Raw genomic sequence first — 25,728 nt, forward strand, 5'->3', positions numbered from 1 at the left:
ACTCTGGCCAAAATTGAATCTTAAAAGGGCAAAAAGTCTGCTTGGACTCAACAGATCAACTACTAGCGTCCTCACTATTGGCACCCAAGACAGTGGAATGGGTGTACCTAAGAATAGCTTCTGCAGGAGTTGTGGAGATGAATAAGAAATTGAGTCGGTGCAACACTTCTCCTGTGAAGGTCCTCACTTCAATGAAGCCGTGCCAAATATCCTCCCGATTATTTCTTTGAAGACCTGGGAAATTTGCAAAATGCCTCACTGGAGGACTAGTCACCTCCTTTATAAGATCTAAGTGGCTTAAGCAACTTATTTAGGGGATGGAAATCCCATGCAGATATCACAATGGGCCTTAGGGCCACCAAGTGTTGTGTCTGATACAAGCAACCTAGCTTACCTAACTTAAGTTCAAAGTTAGACAGGAAGAGCCCGAAATGATCTCATAGAATTCAACAGAAATTCAGAAAGATAGAAATACAGCACAGGTAGAATTACTTCGCTCCTTACAGAGAGAAAGAGAGGAAGCACAAGTGGTTTAAGGATCGGGAAAAACTTGCACTAAACTTGACTACAAAAATTTCCGATAAGTTATATTATAAAAATGCTCCGCACTCTGTTAGAAGAATATCACGACCGGAAATATGGAAACATTTTTCACAAATTTCCTATTTTCGTAGTGCAATTTTTTTTTTTTAATTTTGCAAGGCATTTCGAACTCATTTTAGTAAAATGCGATGTTCTACCCAGCATCTGTCGAAAGATACGGCATTGAACTGTGCCAGCTCTCAAAACAACTGCTAGAAAAGATACTCGGGCTTGAAGAACTCTGTACAAAACCTTGACTTATTATAGGATATCAGGCTAGAGTGATGGTGCTTTCTCCCAACACTCACAAAGGGCTTTTAAATGGACAAACATAGAGTAGAGTTTTGTTCATCAATATTTTGTATTATTCATTTGTAGTTACCGGAATACAGGTGGTGTTCAAAGAAATATACACAGCAAGCTGGTGTTTTACAGAAACATACCTGTAAATAAAAGAAAAAAATTAAAACAATTAGAAATTTAAGTGTAATTAATATTTGTATTTTGCTTAACTTAGTGATGACTAATTCACAGAAATAATAACAGCCTTTAATTACTCCCTTAAACACTTTTGGCTGTATATACTTTTGATGTAGTAGAGAGAAATTTTACAACTTGCTCTTGTTTTTATAAATAAATCAGATTTTTGTAATTTAAATTTTTTATTATAAGCAAAAAGTACATAAAAAATAAATTAATTTTTATGTAGATTTTAAGGTTTTGCATAAGAAAATCCACCAAATCCAAAAATATATCTTTTGTGACAAAACTTTTTTTTTTTTGAGAAAAGCAAGTATTGAAGAATTTAATGTTTAAAAAGGGCACAAAAGCCAATTTCTTAAAGCAAAAAAAGTTAAAATTTAAATTATTAAAAAATTTAATGATAGAAATCGAATAGAAGCAATTTTAAAGCTTTTTTTTTAAACAAACAATTTTTTTTTAATATAGAAAAATTTAATGTCTAAAATCGCATAACAGCGAATTAAATTAAACTAATTTTCAAAATTAAAAATTTAATTATTGAAAAGTTTAATGCTTGAAATTAAATAGAAGCCATTTTAAGGCTTTTTTGAAAAACGATTTTTTTTTTTAATATAGAAAAGTTTTAGGTCTAAAATCGCGCCAATTAAGGCTTCTCCATTTAATTTTTTTCAATTAATTTTTAAAAATAAATTTTATCTTTAATTTAATGTCTGAAATCGAATAGAAGCCATTTTAAGACTTTTTAGCAAAACAACTTTTTTAATATAGAAGAATTTGATGACAAAAGTCGTATAACAGCCAATTAAGGCTCCTCCACTAATTTTTTTCAATTAATTTTCAAAACTAATAATTTATTTATTGAAAAATTTAATAGAATTTAAATTTAAAATTTTAAGGCCGTTTTGGAAAACAAACCTTTGTTTTTTAATATAAAAAAAATTAATATCTACAATAAAAGCGCATAACATCCATTTAAATTTTTTCAAAAAATTTTCAAATTCAAAATATTTTTTTTTTAATTTAAAAATATTTTTTTTTTTTTTATTTAAAAATATTTTTTTTATTTAATGCTTGAAATTGATTAGAAGCCATTTTAGGCTTTTTGAGAAACGAAAAAAAATGTAATATAGAAGAGTTTAAAAAAAAAATTGATGTCTAAAATCTCATAACAGCCAATTAAGGTTTCTCCATATAAGTTTTTTCAATTAATTGTCAAAATTAAAAATTTAGTTTTTGTGTGTTATTGTAAGCTTCAAATTGAATAGAAGTCATTTTAGGCCTTTTTGAAAATCGGAAAAAAATGTTTACTATTAAAAGAGTTTAAAAAAAAATTTGATGCCTGAAACCGCATAACAGCCCAATAAGACCATTTAAATTTTTTCAAAAAATTTTCATATTAAAAATATTTTTTTTTTTTTATTTAATGCTTGAAATTGATTAGAGGCTTTTTTGAAAAACGAAAAAAAAACAAAAATTTAATATAGAAGAGTTAAAAAAAAAAAATTGATGTTTAAAATCTCATAACAGCCAATTAAGGTTTCTCCATATACATTTTTTCAATTAATTTTCAAAATTAAAAATTTAGTTTTTGTGTGTTATTTTAAGCTTCAAATTGAATAGAAGCCATTTTAGGCCTTTTTGAAAATCGGAACAAAATTTTTTTTTACTATTAGAAGAGTTTAAAAAAAAAATTTGATGTCTGAAACCGAATAACAGCCCATACGACTTCTCTATTTAAATTTTTTCAATTAATTTTCAAAATTAAAAATTTGGTTTTTGTATTTTATTTAATGCTTGAAATTGAATAGAAGCTATTTTAAGACTTTTGTGCAGAACAAAATTTTTTTTGAAATTTAGAAAAATTGTATGTCTAAAATCGCATAACAGCCAGTTGAGGCATTTAAATTCTTTCAGTTTAGCATTTCTTATGAAAGCTCTACTTAATTGCTTAGGTGGATAACAGCATGTGAGACCTCCATATCATTTCATTACATGTGCATTTTTATCCATTCATCCCATCTCACCTTTGATATTTAAGATAAAACTCTCGTTCAAATCTTTGAATAAAATAAAAGTACAATAAAAAAATAAAACTTCTGCAGTAATTTGAGTATTTGGTTAAACAAATATGTATATTTCATTTTCATAGGAATTCTTAAAGCTTCGGTTTTACTGTGAAGGTAAACATGTAAGCCCCCAACGCGTGCAAGCGACTGAACGCTAAATTTAGCCAGGCGGAAGACACCATAACAAATCACAGTTTTCATCGGAAGTTTAAAAAAGAAATACACACACGTGTTGGCAAAGTGCGCTACCTGCAGCGATTCCAACTAAACTAAAATGGCGGCCAGTAAAGACTGGTATTTGTGGCCCTCCACGGGGTGCAGAGGTATAATTAGGTAATTTGCCCTATGATGCCACGTGAGTGAGCTCTTATTTTCTTGCATATCATTTTTCACTCTTCTTAATATCAGAATTTAGTGTAAGCTATGCTCAGAGGAATATCGCATAACGACTGTTATTTCTAAGAAAATTAACTGACATTCGTTGATTTAATTTATTTGGATTTAAATCCGACCAAAGATTTGTCACTCCAGCAACATTCTCACACAACAACAGCAGACGACTTAAGAAAAACATGAAATCGAGGTTGCCATTGGTGGGATAAGTGGCGAAACTCAAGAAAATTTCCTGATAGGAAATTTGATTGATAGGAGATCGTTTGAATAAAATTGTGTTCTTAATGGTGAAATTTACTCCATTCAATAAAAAAAGTCATTGAAAAATGTTTATGAGTCATTTTTCTTAGAGGAGTAAATGAAATTCCAGCCGCTAAATGAACGACCTTATATTATCATATATTTAATTTAACTTTCCTTTACCTATAATTTTTTTTCTCTTATCTATTTTTTAATTTAACTCAATTTTTCTAGAAGGTTTTAGTATGCATTGTATAGTTTATTAAATTTTCATATAATAAAATGCAAGTTTGAAGTTCCTACAAAGATTTTTTCTGTGACGATGTTGCGTATTTTCTCCACATACAAAAAAGTTGTGCATTCGTTAAGAAAAAAAGTTATAAAAAATCAAAGGGATTATCTAGGAATTTCAAATTTCCACTTCTTTATACTGAACTTTTATTAGCTACAAAACTGCATACCAAAAATCTTTCCGGAAATCGAAATTCAAACACGTGAAAAATGGGATACAAATTTTTTGGAATTTATATGATCAGATATTTTCAATTCTTTCGCCATTTGATTGGCACCTTAACGTAAATAAAGATTTTATTTATCGCACCATTACTCGTAACAATGACATTGGTAGCATCGCAAAACGTCATGGAGGTGGTCATCAAAAACCTGCAACTTGACCGTCGGGGATTTCGCTCAAGTTGCAGTCTTTTGATGACCATGGCGTTTTGCGATGCTACCAATGTCATTGTTACGAGTAATGGTGCCATAAATAAAATTTTTATTTTCGTTAAGGTGCCAATCAAATGGCGAAAGAACTGAAAATATCTGACCGTAGCATCCGCCGCATACTGAAAAATGATCTCAAAATAAGCCTTATAAGATCCCATAGTCGTATGATCTCACACCAAAGCAGCAACAAACCAGATTTGAGAGAGCGAAAGAGTTGCTTCACTTGGCCGAAAGCGACAAATTTCTGAACAGTGTGTTTTCTCACGGGAAAATTTTTCAAATTGAGCAATTCGTAAACTCCCAAAACGATAGGGTTTATTTGACTGACCGTTCGTTCGAGAATTTGATTCATCGATTGGCCACCAGAAGGCAGCGCTCGCCACGTGTAATGGTTTGGGCCGCTTTAACCGCAGATGGGCGGTTTCCAATCATTTTTATCGAGCCTGGCGTCAAGGTAATTGCGAAATTTTATCGGGAAAGTATTCTGGAGATTGCTTTGAAGTCGTGGTCAAACAAACATTTTCGTGGCAGACCATGGACGTTTCAACAGGTCTCGGTACCGTCTCACAAAGCTCGAGTGAACCAAGAATGGTTAAAAACCAACGTTCCCAACTTCATAATGTCCACACTCTCTCAAATGGCTATCAAATTCACCAGACGCGAGTCCGATGGGGCTCTTTGCTATTTGGGCCATTCTGGAGAGCAAAGTCCGAACTAATAGATTCACCAGTCTCGAGGCGCTGAAAAAAGCCATTGTCCGCAAGTGGGCCAAAATACCTGCAAGTCACATTCGGGCAGCTTGCGATTCGTTTCTGAACTGTTGCATGGCCATAGTCAATGCAAAAGGTGGTCATATCGAGCAAAAGTAAGCTGATGCTTAATTTTGTAACTATTATTTTCACACATTTTTTGCTTTGAATTGAATAAAAGTAATTTTCCAAATTAAATTTGTGGCCTTTTCAATTGGTTACACTTCGAGTGCTGGACCATGTATTTCCTTTTATGTTGTATTTTACTGTATTGTACAGCACTTTTATTTAGTTTTATTTTTGCTTATTTAATTAAATTTCCTGTACTTAATATAGATAAGGTTTTCATTTAATTATTATTTACTTTGATTTTTCTATATTTTTCAAGGCGCCCACTAAATTTAAAAGCGACGATACCATCGCTTTGCTATTCTCAAGTGGTATTCGCACCTGGGACAATGCAGTAAGTCTAAAGCCTAAGTCTACTTCTTCGCATGGATGTGAATATGTATGTGTGTAACTGTAATATATATTTACGTACATAAATGCATGTGTTTGAAATGAGTTTATCTTTATGATCTAATTTATTAGCGCGTTTCTGGGCAATTTGTGTTTTATTGCCAAATAAACGTACAAAGAAGTCATTTAGATTTAATTTACATCTCGTACGTTGTGGCCGGCAACGCACAAGGCACCAAAAGGAAAAGATAAATAATTGAGTTATTTGTTGGCTGTTGAAAGGTGGATGACAGCCGGTGTCTCCCATTTGTATTGAATGAATGCGCTAATGATTTCTCACAAAGACTAATATCTATTTTCTTGGCAAAGGGCAACGGAATTGCACGATTTTGAGTTGAGTTGAATTTAATTCGCTAGCAGTTGAATATTTGCTTCTTAAATTTGCATGAATGTACTAAAAATGCAGCCAAGTACAATGTTAAAATGTGCCTAAGAAAAATAAATATGCAGATTAAAATATTCCGTATTAGACAAACAATGAATGTATTTTTAGACTATTAATTAAATAAATAAATAAATGGGAATATTCTTGTGCGAATACAAACACCAGATAGATCACTTAGGCTTGCGCTATCTGCAATTCCACTACACCGCTCACGATCATCTCATCCTCAAAGGAAGAATGCAATCGAAAATGTGAGGGAGAGATGAGGTCATGCACATCCAATTAAAGTGGGCGGGGTATGCCCTCCAACCTTCCGACAATCGTTTACTAAGCTCTATCGACTACGGCAGTGACCTTCAGACCAAACTGATGCAAAATCTAGACTTGTGTGACATGATTCTGTTTATGGTGTACAGGTTTAGTGATTGGCGAGCAGCAGTCAAATGCAATAATGGTGAATAACCTTCATCAACCTGATGATTCTTTCAGACAATAGACAAGTACAGCATTCAGAGATAATTGAGTCCATTGTACTGCACTCGGATTCCTTTTTAATTTTCTTTAAATCTACCCGACCTCCGAAGAAATCTGAGTAGACCTTGTGGTGCCAAGGAGCCAAGGCGGTCGCTTTTTTAAACATCAGTGCCAAAGGTCTCAAGCCTGATTCAAGCGAAGACGGGGCAGATGCACAGAAAGTGGTCCGCCGTCTCATCCTCCTCTTCACAAGCTGGGCAGAGTGCACTGTCTGAGATGCCTACCTTTTCTATGTGCTGCGTCCACAGAAAGTGGCCCGTCATCAGTCCAACCAGCTGCTTGCAGTCCCTTCTGCTTAATGAAGGGAGGATTTGCGATAGTCGATCGAACATGACAGGTAACATCAGTTTTGTCCATTTGCAGCCTCTCTCAGTATGCCAAACTCGTTTGTGGGTTGTACTAACCCGTTTGCTAACCGTGGCTTTGAAGGCTGCAGAAGGGAGTGGCAAAACGGGCTCTGGGCCAAGAAAATTGACCTCGAGCCCATTCTGGCTAAAGAGTCAAAGATATCGTTACCTGCGATACCCACGTGTCCCGGGCCCCATGTTAGCAACAGACTATTATGTCTACCGACATAGTTCAGCCTGGATTTACAGGACTCGACTACCCTTGATGTGGTTGGGGGGCTGTCTAAGGCCATGAGCGCAGCTTGGCTGTCGCTGCAGATACTTATAGATCAGCCTCTCCATCTGTTTTCCACAACAAAGTTCATCGCTTTTGAACTGTATAAACCTCCGCTTGAAACATAGATGCATGCATTCCAAGAGCAAAGTGCAGTTTTGTCTTGCTGGATTCCACACAGACCCCAGAGCCGGAGCCGTGCTCGGACCTGGGGCAATCCGTGAAAATGCGAAAACAGTGTTTGCCAGGCTCATTTTCAGAGTTTGACCACAACTGACCTTTGGCAGCACTACACTGTATCTCTTGTCAAGCACGGCTCTGGATGGCATGGAGCCAAGGGGCATGGAGATAATCATTGGATCGAAGTCCATGCCTTCTCTGGATAGGGGCCGTACCAGTTCCTTTTGTGTTTCAGCCTGCAGATGGCCTTCAAGGTCTCTCCTTGTATAAAAGCATCAAGTGGTGGTAGACCAACTAGAGCATCTAATGTCGGGTCTGAAGTAATTGAAAAAACTGCGGTGTAACAGATGGCCACAGTGCGTTGTAGTCATGATAGGGTCCACCTGACTCCCACTCTTACAGACCACTGATGCATATGTGATAATAGGTCTTATCATAGCCGTGTAGATCCATAGGACCTTTGCCAGGAGAAAGACCCCACGTTTTCTCAAAGACACCCTTGCACCGCCAGAAAGCTGTCAGTACTTTGAATGTCTTTGTTTCAACGTGTGGCTTCTGAAGAAATTTACTATCGAAGACTACTCCAAGATATTTGATTTCTTTGGATAGCTGGATTGTGACTCCTTTTAGCTTAGGCAGAACGAATCAATCAAGGTTCCTCCTTCTGGTAAAGAAGATAATACCAGTTTTGGTGGGGTTTGCTGATAGCCCATTAGCACAGCACCAAGTGTCAATCATATACAGCTTAGGACTTAGGGCCGCTCTTCTGCCTAAATGCGACTATTTTCCTTATTGACGTAGCCATTAACTCTTAACAAAATTCTGTTCCCCAAATGCGGTTCTACGACGAGTTTTTCAAGAACGCAGCGACTGAAATTATGACGCTTTGGAAGATCGGCCAGCTTCAAATCTTAAACAAGCTCTATTTTATACGCTTTCAAACCAGGATGCTTGCGTAAAATCGCAGAAGTAGTGCCATAAGAAAGGCCAAGTTGTTGAGATCGGCGCGCCGCATCGACACTTCCGGGTCTTCGGCAAAACTCTCATTTACAGCCACAATATTCTCTTCACTTCGGGCTGTACGTGGGCTAATCGGTCGAGTAACATCCAATAATGTCAAATTATTCTGAATTTTGCTGATAGTTTGCCGAAGAGCGTTCGGTAGGACGGTTATGTACACCATAAAGTAGCTTGAGCGCGTGATGAACACTTTTCACAGAGCGTCGGTTTTCGTCAAATGTCAAAGAATACTGAACAAAATTATGTATTTAGGTTGACAGTCGTCATGCGTGATTTGTCAGAAAAAACCCCTATTAGAAAAAGCACTTCCAATCTGGGCGCCCAAACAGATTTGATAGAGGGGGATGTGTGAAAATTCTAATTACAGGTATTGGTATTATTTTTGAAAAAAAAAAAAAAATTAAGATGGTATTACGGCTTTGTTTATATCTACTACATCACAAAATGAATGAATTTTCAATTAAAATTTTATTAAATACATTTCATTAATTTCTTTTTTCCTGCGGGCGCAATCGATTAAAATTTAGGTAGCATTATTTTTAAGAAAACATAAAAATCTTGCCAGTTGCTAATCAAAAATTTTCTGTTTCAAATTTTTTATTTCCTCTTGCATTGGAAACCATTAATCTGTATATGCATGCGCCTGTGTGTGTGTGTTCACGCCTTTAATCAACCTAAAACTTGGCCGACTTTTATAATTAAACGGGCTGCCTCCTGCCTGTCCACCTAAATTGTGAAATGTAATCTGCGAAAAGTGACAGCCATCTGGGCCGAATGGGCATTGTTTGGTTGATAAAATGTCAAAAACGTCATTCAACGCGTGACTGTCAACTGCCATTGAACATTTACAGCAACTATTCTGCTTGAAATAAAAAAAAATGCTATCACTCACATATGAAGAATTATTTTTTTAGTTTTATTTAATCCCTCTGAGTAAAATTGGCAGTTGCATTAATTTCATTTTGACAGTTTGGCAACAGATTTAATTACCGCTTAGCTCGTTACACATGACTTGAATTTTTTGCGGTCGAGTAGATGTGAGCAGGAATCGAAATTAATTCAATTACATAGTTCTGAAAGCTGCCATCGGATTTTTTGGTCATTGAAGTGAGGGGACTATTTTTTTTTTTGTGCGCTAGTGCACTTGGAAAAAGAAAGAGAAGAAGCACCTATGTTTTTAATACAGGTTTTTTGATACCAGGAAATTGCTCTACATATACGCAAACTATTGCGGCAGATATTCGAGATTCTTTTTGTGATTTCAATTTTATTTAAAATTATTTTCATGCCTGCCAACATCAAGTTAGCATTTACCGGTTGTTTTCTTGTAGCTTCAAGATATATTTCGTTCTGCTTTTTGCTGCATAATAGTCCCACTCACGGGCTACGGACGCCAGTGCTAACTCAGGTTAGTGTCGTTCGAAACTTTCCCGTAAACGCAACCAAACAAAAATAAGTGAGAAATACGCGAAGCGTTTTAAGGCGGTATTTTTATGCACGCATTCGAAAGGGCCGAAATTATCTTACGCCGCGGCTGCAAAAGTGACTAAAAAATCAAAAAGGTTGTTGTGATGTGGAATCAGCGGTATAAGGTGTACAAAAATGTTGATGACTTTTCCGAGAGCGGCTTGAAGCGAGTGACGACAAAACAGCAGGATACGGTGATCGTCGAGCTTTTTAAGCGGGACCCTTCTTTGTGACTACGCCAAGCACGCACAATTCTTGAAAAAAGGGAATAGATGTGAGTATCAACACCATCGAACGTCGACTGAAGGAGGCAAACATATTCTACCGTCCCACATCATCGAAATCACTGCTCTCAGAAAAAAACATTGAGAAACAACAAAACAAGAAAATATCGTCACAGTATTGCACTGGCCTTCGCAGTCCTCAAACACCAACCCTATTGAAAATGTGTGGCGAACTATGAAAACACATCCTGCCGGAAGTCCAGTCCTTGATTTAAAGCAACTCGTGCATCAAGTTCGCAAAATCTAGTCCTGTTTGTCGACGAGCTACGCAGAAAAGCTGGTTCAAAGCATGCCGAGAAGATGCCAGGCTATACTCGACAACGATGAAGACTACACGGCTTACTGAGTAATTGCTACTCGTAGTTTTGTACGTACTTTAATGTAAAAAAAATTTAAATGTATCTCTTTTCTACGTGCATAATCGCGGTTCCTTTTTTCTGACACAGACTGTAGATCTTGTTTTCGTAATGCATAATTCTTTCAACCTTAAACTTTTCCAGCATTTTTGTATAAGCTTTGGCATCCTTATTGTAACAGCTGTTAAAGTAGCAGCAGCTTTTGTGTCTCTGCAGTTTGGAGTCAAGGATGATTACTTAAGCTATGTGGGACATTGACCAGAAAAGTTTTTGTTTGTAATAAAATAATCAGAGGTTAAATCATTTTTCCCCTGGATATAAGGGAAGAAAACAAATTTAAGAAAAAAATATGTTAAATGAGTTATTTCACCACTTTATTTTAAAAATTTAATTTAAAAAAAATATAAAAGAACGTAAAATAGGGCATTTTTTTATATCCTTTTTCACTCAGCTCAGGGTCTCGAAAAGACTCTTCCATGGTACACCATCGACAGTGCGTGCCAGAGCAACTAGTCTGTGCGCCTTCACTTGCATGCCAGTGAGTTTGTGAGAGGCGGAGGCAGATACCATCGGCGAAGTCCAGATCCTCGAGATATCTGGTGAAACTTCATACGATGCGTCTTTTTTACAGGGTCAATTGGGCCATAACGTCGTCTATGACGATGGCGAGGAGAGCGGACGACAAAACCTTGCCTTACGCCTGCGTTGGTAGTGAATGGGTGACTGATGTTGCCGTTATGTGGCAGTGCCAGTTCGGAGTTCTTATAAAGGGAACGGATCAGGCGCATTATCTTAGCCATTCCTACTCAACGCTAGTCATATCGAGTCTCGTTTGATTGTGTCGAATGCCTTCTTAAAGTCAACGAACATCATGTAAAGCGGACTCTTTGTTGTGATGTACGTGAAATGTTGCTGGAGTGACTGTCCCTTACCGGATATATATCCGACTCGTTCCGGTAACGTAGAACCAACTGTTGTGGCTGCAGTTCGCTTCTGTGTTTCTTACAAAGCAAGTGAATCAGAAATAAGCTTCATCACTTCACGCGTGGTACACAATTTCTTTCACCTGAGCGCTAAAAATAGTTTAGCAAACATATCTGCCAAGGAAATTTTGACATTTTAAATTGAAAAGGACATTGCGGCAACTGTAAAGAATACTGCACTAAGCAAATTTGAAGAATATATTTTTCTTTCTATGTAAGGCAAATAACATTAATAAACAAATTTTAAGAATCTCTAACACACAAAAAATGGTATTTGCATAATAAACTAAATATTTGAATTATCACTGAAGCAGCCAGGTGAAAGATGAAATAAATTATTTTGCTTAAAAGCCAATCCATTCAGATTAAATCGTTTGAAATTATTATTTATCCATGTCCATTACTGCTTCAGTAGCTTAAGGATTCTACAAAAGTTTTGAAATTAAATTAGAATTTATATGAAACTTAATGCATTTAACAGCAGGCTGAAAAAGTAAAATTTACTGATATTTACCCATGCGTTTGTTTATATGAAATGCTATTAGAATTATTTTGAAAACGTAGAAGTGTTTCTTTGACATTTATGGAATTTTTTAATTAAAATTTATTTGCATTCATTCGCCTTGAATTTCATTCATTTGCCTTGAATTTACTTGAAATCTCTTTGGGAAATTTGAAGGCTTTGCTGCTTTTAAGTAAATATTAGAATTTTGAAATACAGGGTGGGCCATATAGCGTTTGCTTTTTGAACCACCTATTTTTTTGAGAATGGTAACACAAATGACATGTCAAATGTGTTCATAATTTACTTAAAGGTTTGACATTTACGAAATGGGACGCTATACGCTTGAACAAAATTGGGAAATATTGAAAACTTATTTCCAAAGTGGTGAGTCTTCTTCTACTTTTCTGATTTTCACATCGGTGGCTACGTCAACAAGCAAAATTTTTGGATTTGGAGCCCAGAAAATCTATACGTTAGTGTAGAGAAGCAAATGCATCCACAACTAGCCACTGTTTGGTGCGGTTTTTGGTCTGGCGGCATCATCGGGCCATTTTTTTTTTCGAAAATGAGCGAGGAGCCGCGGTTACACTAAATGGCGAGCGTTACCGTGACATGCTCAACGAATTTTTGTTTCCAAAAATTGTAGAGGATGACATGGACGACATTTGGTTTCAACAGGACGGCGCAACTTGTCACACTGCCAAAGTTACACTCGAGCTTTTAGCTACCGTTTTTGAAAACCGAATAATCAGCCGAAATTCCGATATCAATTGGCCGCCTCGGAGCTGTGATTTAAGTCCGTTGGACTATTTTTTGTGAGGTGCCGTTAAGGACAAACGCTATGCGAACCATCCAGAGACGATTGATGCTTTAAAACACGAAATCGAAGTTGCCATTCATGAAATTGGAGCCCAAACAATCGAAAATGTGCTTAAAAATTGGGATGATTGAATGGCCTTCTGTAGAGCCAGTCGTGGCAATCATTTGAACGATATTATTTTTCATTCATAAATGACAATGTTCAATCTTCAAAATAAAAAAAAAAAAGTTTGAAAAAATATTGATTAGTTTTCTTTTATAGCCGATTCAAAAAGCAAATTTTACGTGGCCCACATCAGTTTCGCTAGTAATATTTAGCAGCGTACGCTTGGCTGATTGCTGGAGAACTATGTGAAGCGGTGTTAGACCGCATCTGTGGGCAGGTCCGCATCGCTTCCGTGATGCACGCGCATACTAAGCGTTGAAGCTTAGCGAGTGCTGCTCGCACTGTTGGGAGAGCGGCTCTTGATGCCCAAGCAACCACTCCATATGTTGTCATTGGCCTTATTATCAAGATGAAAACCCATCTTAGGATTTTTGGGCTTCAACCCCAGGATTTTCCCGCTGGACGTTTGCAGATCATGAGAGTCTTTGTTGCTTTGGATAACATATCTTTTTCAGTTAAGCTTTGCATCCAGGACTAGGACAAGATTCGTAACTGCGCTGACCAATATAACTAAACTCAAGTTGAATAACTCAAAGCTCCAAATTTTGGACAAAATGCAAAAAAAAAAATCAACTAATTTAATAAAAATAAAAGACTGTGTTTGAAGGCATCAAAATATATACATAAATTTTTATTTCAAATTTTTAGAAAATTTCAAGGTATATAATTTTATAGCCCATTCAATTTTAGTGCCCATTTTTATAAAGTGCAAGTTTCAATCAGCTCAAAAATTGCGTTGATTTTTGACAATTCTTTTTTTCGCTGTGGTACTGAGCATTTTCTTCCATATAAAACACCTCCGAGCAAGTGCTTTATATGGAAGAAAATACTCAACATCGTTTTTCCGTCGAAATTATTAATGAATTGAAATGCGCACCTTCCTTTACGGTAAAATCGCTTTGAAAGGTATTTTTGTTAATGTCCGAAAATATTAATTTTTGTGACCTCGAAGTAGGGCAGGAGAAAGCCATATCGTAAATTTTCTTCCTTTACCTTTGAATCATTCCCATCACCTCCTTTGCGTGCCGCTCATTTCAGCCTACGACCGAGTCCCTCATTAAAATATTTAACCCTATCACCCCACAGAAAGAGTAACAAAGTCAAAACATAAATTCACTATAAATGAAGCCAATGGAATTTGCATTTTCCAACATGGAAAATCTGATTATGCACAAAGAATTTGCATATGAAATATGCGCACAAAGGCGATACTTTTTTCACAGAAGAGAGTTTTGATGACTATTGTTGTTGTTGTTATTCAACACGTCACCCTGCATAATTTTTACAACTTCTTCAGCACCCACACACACACACACATCCATATAAAACGCACATAAGCATAAGCAAGTGAAGCGCCCCACAAGGAGGAGCGGAGGTGAAGAGAGTAAGGGACGTAGGAGAAATGGATGCAGAGGCAGGCAGGACAATGGCTGTCAGCAAGAGAAAAGAAACATCGGAAAATACTTTTCCCATTTGCACAGGAGGATGACAGTGAAGCAAATTCGCTTTACAAACACACACACGCATTGTAGATGTAAAATAGCATTTATAATTGCGAAAGTGTTGGTGGGTCGTGGAATAATTCCGAAATGTCGCACAGGTAAAGCAATTAAAGTAATGTCGTGCAAACAACAGACGGACTGACAAATACATTACACCCAAAATACGTACACTTGTGATGATTAAAATAGCAGCAACTGCTGTCGGAGGGTGGAAGCTGAAGTAATGTAATTCTGTGATCAAAAAGCAATAAGCGCCTAAATGCCTAAATTCATGTTTTCACAATAGAGCACTTTGTTAAAGGGGTGTAAGGCAGGTAAGTGAAATGGTTAAAGTCCCATTCTAGTATCCCCAAGTAGGACTAAAGCGCCGTTTTGATACCATTAAGAGACTTCCCACTGGCAGATATCTACAGCCACCCAGAGCTGTTAATGTAAACGAGAAGATCGATGGGTTTTAGGTTGGCGCACTGCCCCAAGCCGTCGAGGAAAGGACCACCCAGTGACCTTAATCGTCTAGCTGCCAAACTCAGAGATTTACTGAGAAAGTACTCAACAGACTCCTTCTCTGAAAGGTCCTCACAGCTTCTGCAATGGGGGTAAACTTCTTCTTCTGCAAATGGTAACCCTAGCTTTTCCACTTGATTGCCGATCGTCCAGTGACAGCGCGCATTACCCAGGACTTTATGAGTCCTCCGTCTATTGTACTGATGCCAAAGGGTTTTTGAAATAACACACGAAGAACTGAAGCTACATCTGATCTGTGCTTTTCTGAAAAATAAGTTGTTTAATTGTCCTTTACAAACAGTCAAGGCGATGAAGATGTCTAGGTAGGAGACCTCTGAGGCTAGTTCAGTCGACCCCTTCCTCGCAAGTTCATCGGCTATTTCATTTCCCTCTATGTTCCTATGACCTGGAAGCCAGATCAGAGAGGTGCTACGTGCACGCGCAAGAGATTTCATCATCTCCTTACTGTTATTTACTAGTTTGGATCTACACATCGGTGTCGCCAGAGCCTTGATCACGGCTTAACTATCGGAAGAAAAGTTGATACATCTCTCGCTCCCATGTTTCCTAAACAATTTGCATGCCTGCAGCGCTAAAACGTCTGCCTGACAAACACTAGCAGTATTCGGAAATTTTAAAGAAAGAAAATCTCTTCTCCGACTCCCGATTCCATATTGTAGCCGTCAGTGAAGTTAGAGGTATTAGCTTCAAAGCTGATTTCCCCTCGCTCCAATCCTGTCTACTTGGAAAAATTGCGCTTGCATGAGCCACAAACTCCAGTTTGCGAATAGAAAGATCTGTCCGAAGTGCAGAGAAAAACGGTGTTAATTGGCTAAAAATACTCCCCATGTGTAGGGGTAATAAAGTAGTACAATTTTTTTTGCATTTATTTTTGTTTCATTTTTATATATATTTGCAAAATATCTCAAGAATATTGTGTCAAAATTTCAAGCCGATCGAAGAGAAATTGCCAATGTTATGAGTACAAATTACGTGGAAAACGCAAATCTTTGCCAAAGGGGAAGCCCTGGGATTAAAATTTCGAAACATGAAGTGGCTGTTAAACCGTAAATCCCTCCTTTCACTGGACAACAAGCTTATCCTTTTGCAAATCGGTACTTAAACCAGTCTGGGTCTGGACTTATGTGATCTAAGTGTGGAGCACAGCATCAAATTCAAACTTAGAAATTCTGTACGTTTCTCAGTCCAAGACCCTACCGCAGTCTGGTAAACGCTCCGTGGTTCGTAACGAATGTCCAATTCAGCGGGACTTAAAAATTCTTTTAATAAAAGAGGAAATAAAAATTTTAAGAAGCAAATACCGAGATCGTCTTCAATTCTTTCGCAGGAGAGTAGGGTTCTGCATTACTGGAACGACCTGGTTTTATAACCGGCCAAAGACTGTCACTCCTGAAGCATTCCCCGTACATGCATGTGGATATGTTTATGAAGCTATAACAACAACAACAACATTTTCAATCACACCCAAAACAACTGGCTTCTACTCTCATGCTACCATTGCGTGTCTTTTTAAAGTTGAAAAGGAAAACACCGAGCTTTTCACAGAAAATACGAGTATACTTTTAAGACTTAAATCAAAGTAGCTTTTTAAATGACTTTAAATATTTGTAAAAGCTCTTTTATGAATTCTAAATATAGACAATGTAAAAAAAAGGTTTAATTAAAAAAAATTCTAAGCAAACAAAAAAATTAGCGTTCGTTGCTCCCAGCCGGGGTTCCATACCCGCCTTTAAGGCATTTTTCTGAAAATTGTTATTTTGCTCATTACTTCTTCATATAATTTTTCAGGTGTCTTTGGGAGTGTTTTTTTTAATAAATATTAATCGTACAATAACAAATTCTTTGGTGTTTTATTTTAGCAAAAATCGGATTTGCGGCTTTCAAGTGCTACGAAGTTACTTATTCAAAATAGTCCCCTCTGGCGTCAATACACTGTTTCCGAAAGACTGTTTCAGGTCATTGACCGGAATGTCCTTTAGGATGTCGGCACAAGCCTTTTGGACGGCCTCTACGAACGCAAGACGTTTTCTTTTCATAGCCGAGTGCAATTTTCCGAATAGGTAGAAGTCAAAGGGAGCCATATCAAGCGAATACGGTGAGTGATTGATGGTTAAAATGCGATTTCTGGTCAAAAAATCAGTCACAAGGGTGGCTAGATGAGATGGTGCATTATCATGCAATAAGCGCCAGCTTCCTCCTTCGCGGCATTCAGGACGAATTGGACGAATGCGATGCAACAAACGCTTCAAAACGCCAAGATAGAAATTGCATTGACGGTTTCGCCCATTGGCACGAGCTTCTTGTAGACAATTCCCTTGGAATTGTAAAAACAAATGAGCACCGATTTGATTTTTGACTTCTCCAAACGCGATTTTTTGGGTGGTGGCTCGTCTGGGGCCATCCATTCGGCACTTTGACGCTTAGATTCAGGTTCATGTTGGAAACACTACGTTTCATCACCAGTTACAATGTTGCAAAGGGAGTTGTCGTCTTTTGTCGAGGTCTTTCGAATGTTGAATTCTGAGCAGTTTTTGGGCCTCAGTTCCTCACTCGCCCTCGGACCACACAGACCTTTCGTAGTCCCAAATGATCAGCTAAAAAGCGATAAATCGATGTTTTGGAGATATTCAACTCCGATTTTATGAATTTTAACGATGATTTCGGTTCATTTTTGATAAATTTACGAACGATTTCGATGGAGTCTTAGGTGATTACTGATTTTGGGCGGCCCATATGTTCATTGCCATTTATGTTCTCACAACCATCTCTGAAACGTGTAAGCCACTCATGAACTTTGTTCATCAATTCAAATTCGGCAAACGTTTAATCGAATTTAAAACAAAATTTGATATTAGCTCTTTCTTCGACACTCATTTTCGTACCGATGACACAAACAGACTGACACTTTAGACGTAATAATTTCGCTTCCTCTGAACCGAATAACGCCAAGCTTTCACTGGAAGTCAGCTAGGGGTGTAACTTCCAAAGCACTAAGTCATTAAAAAGATGGCGCCATCAAAAACTTGTCTTGTTTATTTAGGACTTCACCTTGTATGTGCTTATTATATTTTCAAACATACTCGTATACATCGATAAAAAAATTGTTATATAATTGAGTAATGAAGTTGCTGCAAATTTAATGAACGCAAATGTACACATCCATAAATATACATAAATAATAAAACAAAAAAAAAACGTTAATTTCTGAGAGTACAGGTGCATTTAAGCCCGCAGACAGCGCAAGCAACTTTTGTTTGGCTTTTCGTGCCACGTCGTTGCATGCCGCACAAGTACACACCTCCTTTCCTTGCCACTGCAGCAGTTTTTGCGTGCGGCGCATTGCATGCCACATGTAGGTGTCATCCTTCATTTTCATGCATTCTTGAGCTGCAAATTTCACGGAAACTTTTTGAGCGTCGCGCTTCGTGTCCGACATAATTGATTGCGAATTCTTTGCGTTCGCGGCAAAGGTGCGACACGGAAAAAGAAAAGGCACGAAATGGTGGAAAAACAATTATTTCATTTTCTTATAAGAAAAAGCAGAAATCTCTTTCCAACGAGCAATTTATGCATAACAAAAGCGAACGGATGGATAGCAGCGGAGCGGCGTGATAAGGAAAGTTAAAAATAAAATACGAAATAAAAATAGAAGAAATTAATTGAAATGTCAAAGTAATAAGGGGATTAAACCAAAACTGATTTTTTGTGCTCAATATTAGCGGAAAATTTTGAGGCCGGAATTTTTTTTAAGGATCCCCGGATTTGTTCCAAGATGTGCGTTGGGGCATACATTTCTAAAATTTTGTCCATGGAATAGCACAAGACGATTCATTAAAACTTTTGAGTTAATTGAGAAATATAGCGCTGAATAACTTTGTCATTTACCAACCGATCGACTTCAACATACATCTTTTCGATACGTCAATTCAGTACAATTTCAATCACGGATCGCTTTACACCGAAACAACGCGCTGAAATAGTGACGCTATACATCGAAAATAGTCGTTCTATTGTGCTAACTCAACGCGCATATCTCAAAAAGTATCTCGGCAAACAGGTACTGTCTGACAATACTATTCGTCGTTTGGTGTCGAGTTGTTGTGAGCACGGGACAGTAGGAGACCGTCAACAAGCCGTTCATCAACGACGAAGACGTTCCAAAGAACTTGTTGAAGCAGTGAAGGACAGCGTTGCCCAGATGCCAACAGTGTCGTATCGTCGTCGCGCTCAGCATTTTGGCGTCAGCGAAACCACAATGCGGCGCATTTTAGAGGATGATTTAAATTTGTTTCCGTATAAAGTGCAATTGACACAAAGAATATTGCCGACAGACCATTCAAGTCGCTTGGAATACGGCCAAACAGTCGCTCGAATGGTTGACACTGAACCCAATTTTTGGAAGCAAATTTTAATGACTGACGAGGCACATCTCTGGCAGCGTGAATAAACAAAACTACCGCATTTGGGGAACTGATAATCCACACGAGATCAATGAAACGCCATTGCATGACCGGAAAGAAACTCATTGGGCCACATTTTTACCGAGAAAACGAAACGGTCGATGGAAACCGATATCGATGGATGTTGGCTCATTATGTCTGCCCGCAAATGCGTGAGAAAGGCTGACACAGTTACTGGTTTCAACAAGACGGTACGCCATGCCACACTGCGAATGCAACAATTGAATTTCTGCAACGAAAATTCCCGGGACGTCTAGTATCCAAAAGAGGCGACATCGACTGGCCCCCCAGATCACCTGACTTAACCCCCACCAGACTTCTTTTTGTGGGGTTATCTGAAAAGTAAGGTTTACACCAACAAGCCGCAGACTATTGATCAGCTTAAGGTAAACATTCGCACCGAAATCGACGCTATAAAGCCCGAAATGCTTGATTAGGTGATGACAAACGCAGAAAAAAGATCGCAGTTTGTGATTGCTAATAAAGGTGGCCACTTGATTGATGTTGTATTCACAAAAAATTGTTGTAATAAATTGTAAATAACCAAACCAAATGAAAATACCCTTACTTATACAAATCAGTTTTTTTTTTTTCAAAGTTATTCAATGTTTTCATACCGACATAAAAGATGGCGCACACTGCAGGACAAAACAAACAGACACCTACTGGACCAGACAGTGTTTACACAGACATTAAACGACACTCACCGGGAGTCTGTTACCACCTTCATAAGCTTCCGTCCAGTGAATGCCGTAATCGGAGTCCAACCGCCACCCATTGCAGATGAAGAGCTTTAGCTTCCCGTGAGACCCGCGTAATACTGGCACAATCACGTTCTGGATACTGTAGCAGGTTAAACTCATACTCCTGCAGAATTGACTCCGGTTTGTGAAGGCACCCCGCACGACACTAGCCACCTTTTCGCATGCCCCATCAAACCCACTCATCTAGCACCCCTCTCCCTCTGGACCAGCATGTTTCCTTGACCTACCGTTAGATGAGCTAGACGAAGACGACCGGTGATATACCCTACACTGGCGGGGCTTCTATTACTGTCAAAACAACAACAACATGGCGCACCCTGTATATTTGTATCTACATACAAACATACACTTGTGTGCAAAATAATAGTAGTGCGTCGAGTTACCAATTGTTAACTAAGGTTTTTTATTGACGTTTTGATTTATTTTTTTACATAAATTTATATAGGATTGAAACTCCATATTATTAAAAACTCCAGACTTTGTCAAACATTCACGAAAATTTAAAGAATTAAAAAAACATGCGCTAAATTCCTATATTTTTTATTCAGAATTTTTAGAAAAGTTCCAGGTATGCAGTTTTACAGCTTTTTCTATTTTAGTCCAATAAAGTGCAAGTTTCAAGTGGCTCGAAATTCTCATTGATTTGTGACAATTTTTTTCGCTGAGGTGTTGAGCATTTTCTTCCAAATAAAAGACGCTCGAGCAAGTTCTTTATATTTATTGAATACATTCATCTATATTATATTTATTTTTTTACAGCATGAAGAAAAAATGATTTATATCGTATGCAAAAGCAAAATTTCAGAAATGAACTGCTTGGGAATTTGCAATTTTCTGCTTGAGTTGGAGTTCCTTCCCTGAAATAGGAACTTACAAAAAAAAAGTTAATTGCTTGCCTATACTCGTAATAATTAAATTTTCTCTGGCTTACAGCACCGGTGAAGTTGTTGTTGTTGTAGCGATAACTTTGCCACCGATAAAGTTGGTTAAATTTAGTCGCATCCGTTGAGTTGAAGTCAAATTAATCATGGGAAAGTAGTCGCAAAAACTCAACGCGAAATTTTAAGACTCTAATTAGAGCCATTAAGGGGGTATTCTAGTGTAGAATTTTTAAAATCGAAATATTTTTATACATATTTACAAAGTTTAGACATTTAAGAATATATCATTAAGAGATTTTTGTTTTTAATTTCTATTATTTCATGAGTTTTAGCCTTTTTGGTGACACGCCATTGGTTCCTATTCATCTTGTTTGAAAACTTTGACGCATTTTTCTCGAAACTACATTTCAAAACGTTTGACGATAGAAATGCGCCCGTTCCAAACTTCGGTAAACACCCATTTTAAAAAATAAAATTGCTTTAGTTCTTAAAATTTTGCAGGAGTGATGTACCTTATTTTTATCGATAATTAATACTAACTGGCAGTCACGATTGCGTGCGGAAAAACCGGCAGTGTTAACATAAAATGTGATTTAAAAATATATCTATATTCGGATCACCCTGTATACGCATTGTAAGACTTAATTTAAAATGCAATACCATAACAAGCAAACGCCCCATTGTTGAAGTTGATCCCAGAAGCTAAAAGCGCTCATTCTTCAGAGTGTTGCTTTTTCCCACACACACACACACACTCAAACGCACAAAACTGTGCCGCTGTTATGACAATTTTTATTATTATTTTGATGTTTCAGTTTCACACCGACCGACAACAAGTACATACATACATACGACTATGCACACAAGGAAACAATAATTGCTGGCACAAAGTGAGGTGAAAACGAAGCAAACAAGAAGAAAAGAAAATAAAGAAAAGGAAAGGAAACCATAAAAACCGGAAGTGCAGCTCGGAAAATCGACAACAGACGTGAGTTGCATGCACCAGCAGCAGTCGTATGAGATCGAAATGGAGGCACGTAAGTGTAGCTGGTGGCGTGGCGCAATCACCAGAGTAAAGAGTGCTTAAGGGGAAATACTATAAATGGCGCAAATGAACGGAAATGGTAGAAAATCCACAAAAATCTTTACGCTGCTACAAAATGCTGAGATTTCAATTGCAGAAATTACAAAAAAGTTGGAGAGCGTATGAAAGTGTGGCATAATTATATTGTATACATATTTCAATTTCTTTCGCGCAATTAGTTCCAAGAAATAATTACATAATTTCAAAGTAAAAATCTTACGAGACAGGGTTTTTAAATATGGAGATAAAATAATTTTGTATATTTGTTGCAATACAGGCAAAACCTTACTTTTTTTATATAGGATAATATTGACTACCTACTTGTACATATTAGTTGTTTAACATAAGCAGCAACACTAACACTAACATTAGGACTTACATTAACACTAGCACCTGCAATAACATTTCCATTTGCATAAACTATTGCTTGGTGCTGTATACCGAATGCATTAACAGCGGTAAAGCATTACCATTAGCACCTACAGAACTCTTTCTTGCTGCTGTAAGTATACCGAATGCATTAACAGCAACAGTGCATTAACATTAGCAGTGCATTAACATTAGTACCTACATAACTCTTGCATGGTGCTGTATACCGAATGCATTAACAGCAGTAGAGCGCTCTCATTTGTCAATTGTAGGTAATAAGTGCTGTTATGTAGGCGTAAATGTTAGAATCTATAGGATTTTGAAAGTTTATTTTTAAGAAGATTTAATTTTGAAGAATTGACGAAAGTCTTAAAATATAATGAAGTTTATAACTACGGTGGAACTGTGTTTTTTTTTGCAGAAGCTATCTAATGCACATACAGCTGTATTCAAAATCATAGTAGCGCAATGGAATTACCAAGTTTTAACTATTTTTTTGTATTTCATATTTTTCTTGATTTAAAAGAACGTTGCATCCAACAATAAACTCAAAGCAGCAAACTTTGTACAAAATTCAAAAAAGCTTAACAAATTTTGTCAAAATTTTAAACTTTTTATATTTAGAGTTTTTAGAAAATATCAGTTCGATAGTCCATCTAATATTAGTACAGTTAAAAATGGCTCTGAATTCTCATTGATTTTTAATAATTTTTCTTTTTTTCTTACAATGTTGACAATTTTCTTCCATTAAATTACATGCTCGAAATTCATTTACATACATATATCACAGAAAATGCTCAACACCTCAGAGAAAAAAATTGCCAAAAGTCAACGAGAAAAAAATTTTCCACGAAAAATATTGAAAAAAGTTAAAGTGACTTGATTGCGGAACGAGTGGCTCCTTTTCATAATTTGTTATATAACTTAAAGTAGTGTGAATTCATTTTTTTTATAGAAAGTTATACCATATTTTAGTAAAACATTTTTAATACAAACTACAATTTTCAGCTCATCGGATGTGACGGTCATCGAAATGGAGGCTGCTGACGGCGTCAGAATCAAAATTGCCTCCATCTATGTATATGGCACACGATCAACCAGCACCGCCTGGACGAGGCTCGTAGGCTTGTGCTTTACAACAAAAACAATATCCTGCTACTTGGATGTGACGCCAATGCGAGGCATACCCTATGGGGGAGTACCGAAACGAAAGATCGAGGTGAGTCCCTATATAAATTTATCATAAATACTAACCCAACAGTATGTAATAGGGGTAATACCCCGACTTTCACCTTTCCAAGCACGGAAAGCTTTAGAGGATGGGCGGAAGTAATAGATATAACACTACTGTCTGAAAACACATCAGTGAGGGTAGAAAATTGCGGGGTCTCAAGCAAAAAGTCTTTTTCGGACCATAGCTGGGTCCTCTATCACCTGGATCTTGAGGTAGATCCACCCTTACCATATCGAAACCCACTTAGAACAAATTGGAAACTGTTCAAAAACGCAGTAGGGAACAGGATAGGAAGGATTCCGATCCTTCAAATCACTCTCACAGAAAACATTGAGAGTAGGGTCACAACATTGGAGGAGACATTAAGTAGGGCCTACAAAACGTCGTGTCCAATTAATATAAATATACCAAAAAATCCTATCCTCCTTGGTGGAGCAATGAGCTCTCAAAATTAAGGGAAGAAGCCAGATCAAATTTTAATCTCAGCTACTCAACAGGTAATTGGCAGCTGTATAAAAAAAGTCGGAGACAATACAAGAAGGCAATCAGGGCCGTCAAGAAGGAGAGCTGGAGAGATTTCTGTTCTTCTATCGAATCTAACAGAAATTCTGCGAGACTTAGCCGTATTGTGTCCAAAGATCATTCAAAGGCTTCTTGGATCAAGAGGCCAGATGGTACTTAGACTTTTGTGGCAGAAGAGTCTCTAGAACTCTTTTTAAATACTCATTTTCCGGGATTTAGCGCCCATGATAGTGATGTTGGGATTATCCGGCGGAACCAATATGACCAACAGCATCTTGTCGATGTAATAGTTACGAAAGAGAAGGTTGCATTGGCAATCAAATCATTCTCACCTTTCAAATCTCCAGGACCTGATGGGATCTTTCCTAAGATGTTACAGGAAACTCTTGATAGTATTCTACCATGGCTAATGGAAATTTTCAAAGCGTGTCTAAGCCTAGGTTATATTCCAAACGGCTGGAAACTTGTTAGAGTCGTCTTCTTTCCAAAGGCAGGTAGAAGAGGACATGAATCAGAGAAGGACTTTAGGCCAAGGTCGTCCTTCCTTCTAAAAACTTTGGAGCGGCTTTACACTACCAAATATTAACGGACAAACCCTCTGACTTTCACCCAGTGCAAAGTACTTAGAGGTAATTTTGGACTCCAATATAAGGCGATTATACAACCAATTTTATCGTATGATTCGGTAGTTTGGTGGAAAGCTCGAGGGAGAGATTACAATACTAAATTACTCGGTAGAATACAAAGATCAGCCTGTGCAATAACGGTGCAATCAGATTGTTTCAATAGACCTACGCATTAAGAAGACGAAAACCATGAGTGCATTTAGGTTAAACGAAGCGGGTCGCTGGAAAGAAAAACTTTATGGTCATGCCAGTCTACTATTACGACAAACTCAGTTAACCTCGGTGAGACTGACCGCATCGTCCCGACGGTAACATTCAATAGGACTTTTGCCACTCTCTTTCCATCTAAGGAGGAATGGAATAAGGGATTCTCACAAAACAACTTCGACACTACTGTCTATACAGATGGCAGTAAAATGGATTGTGGTGTTGAAGCTGGTATATATTCTTATAGACTTAAAATTGAAAAATCTGTGCGTCTCCCTAATGCCCGCAGTGTTTTCCAGGCCGAGGTACTGGCAATTGAGGAAGCTTGTAGGCTACTAATCTTTTAAGGGCAATATCGCTATTCTTTCGGATAGCCAAGCTGCAATCCAGGCACTGGATTCAGGTACAACAACCTCTATGGTGGTGGAACAAAGTAGGAACAGTCTTTCCACCTTGAGCGAAAACCATAATGTTAC

General features: G+C 37.4%; 1 protein-coding gene across 1 annotated transcript in view; it reads right to left on the minus strand.

The window, feature by feature from the left end:
* Positions 1–946: 946 nt before the first annotated feature.
* LOC129238056 (uncharacterized) overlaps positions 947–25,728 on the minus strand; it is a 40,415-nt gene continuing 15,633 nt past the window's right edge. Inside the window, exon 3 of the mRNA XM_054873097.1 lies at positions 947–1,025. Within this exon, the coding sequence (XP_054729072.1) occupies positions 947–1,025 (79 nt within the window). The remainder of the gene's footprint in view (positions 1,026–25,728) is intronic.

Source organism: Anastrepha obliqua, chromosome 2 (genome assembly GCF_027943255.1).
Source record: "Anastrepha obliqua isolate idAnaObli1 chromosome 2, idAnaObli1_1.0, whole genome shotgun sequence".
In the NCBI taxonomy this organism is placed as follows: domain Eukaryota; kingdom Metazoa; phylum Arthropoda; class Insecta; order Diptera; family Tephritidae; genus Anastrepha; species Anastrepha obliqua.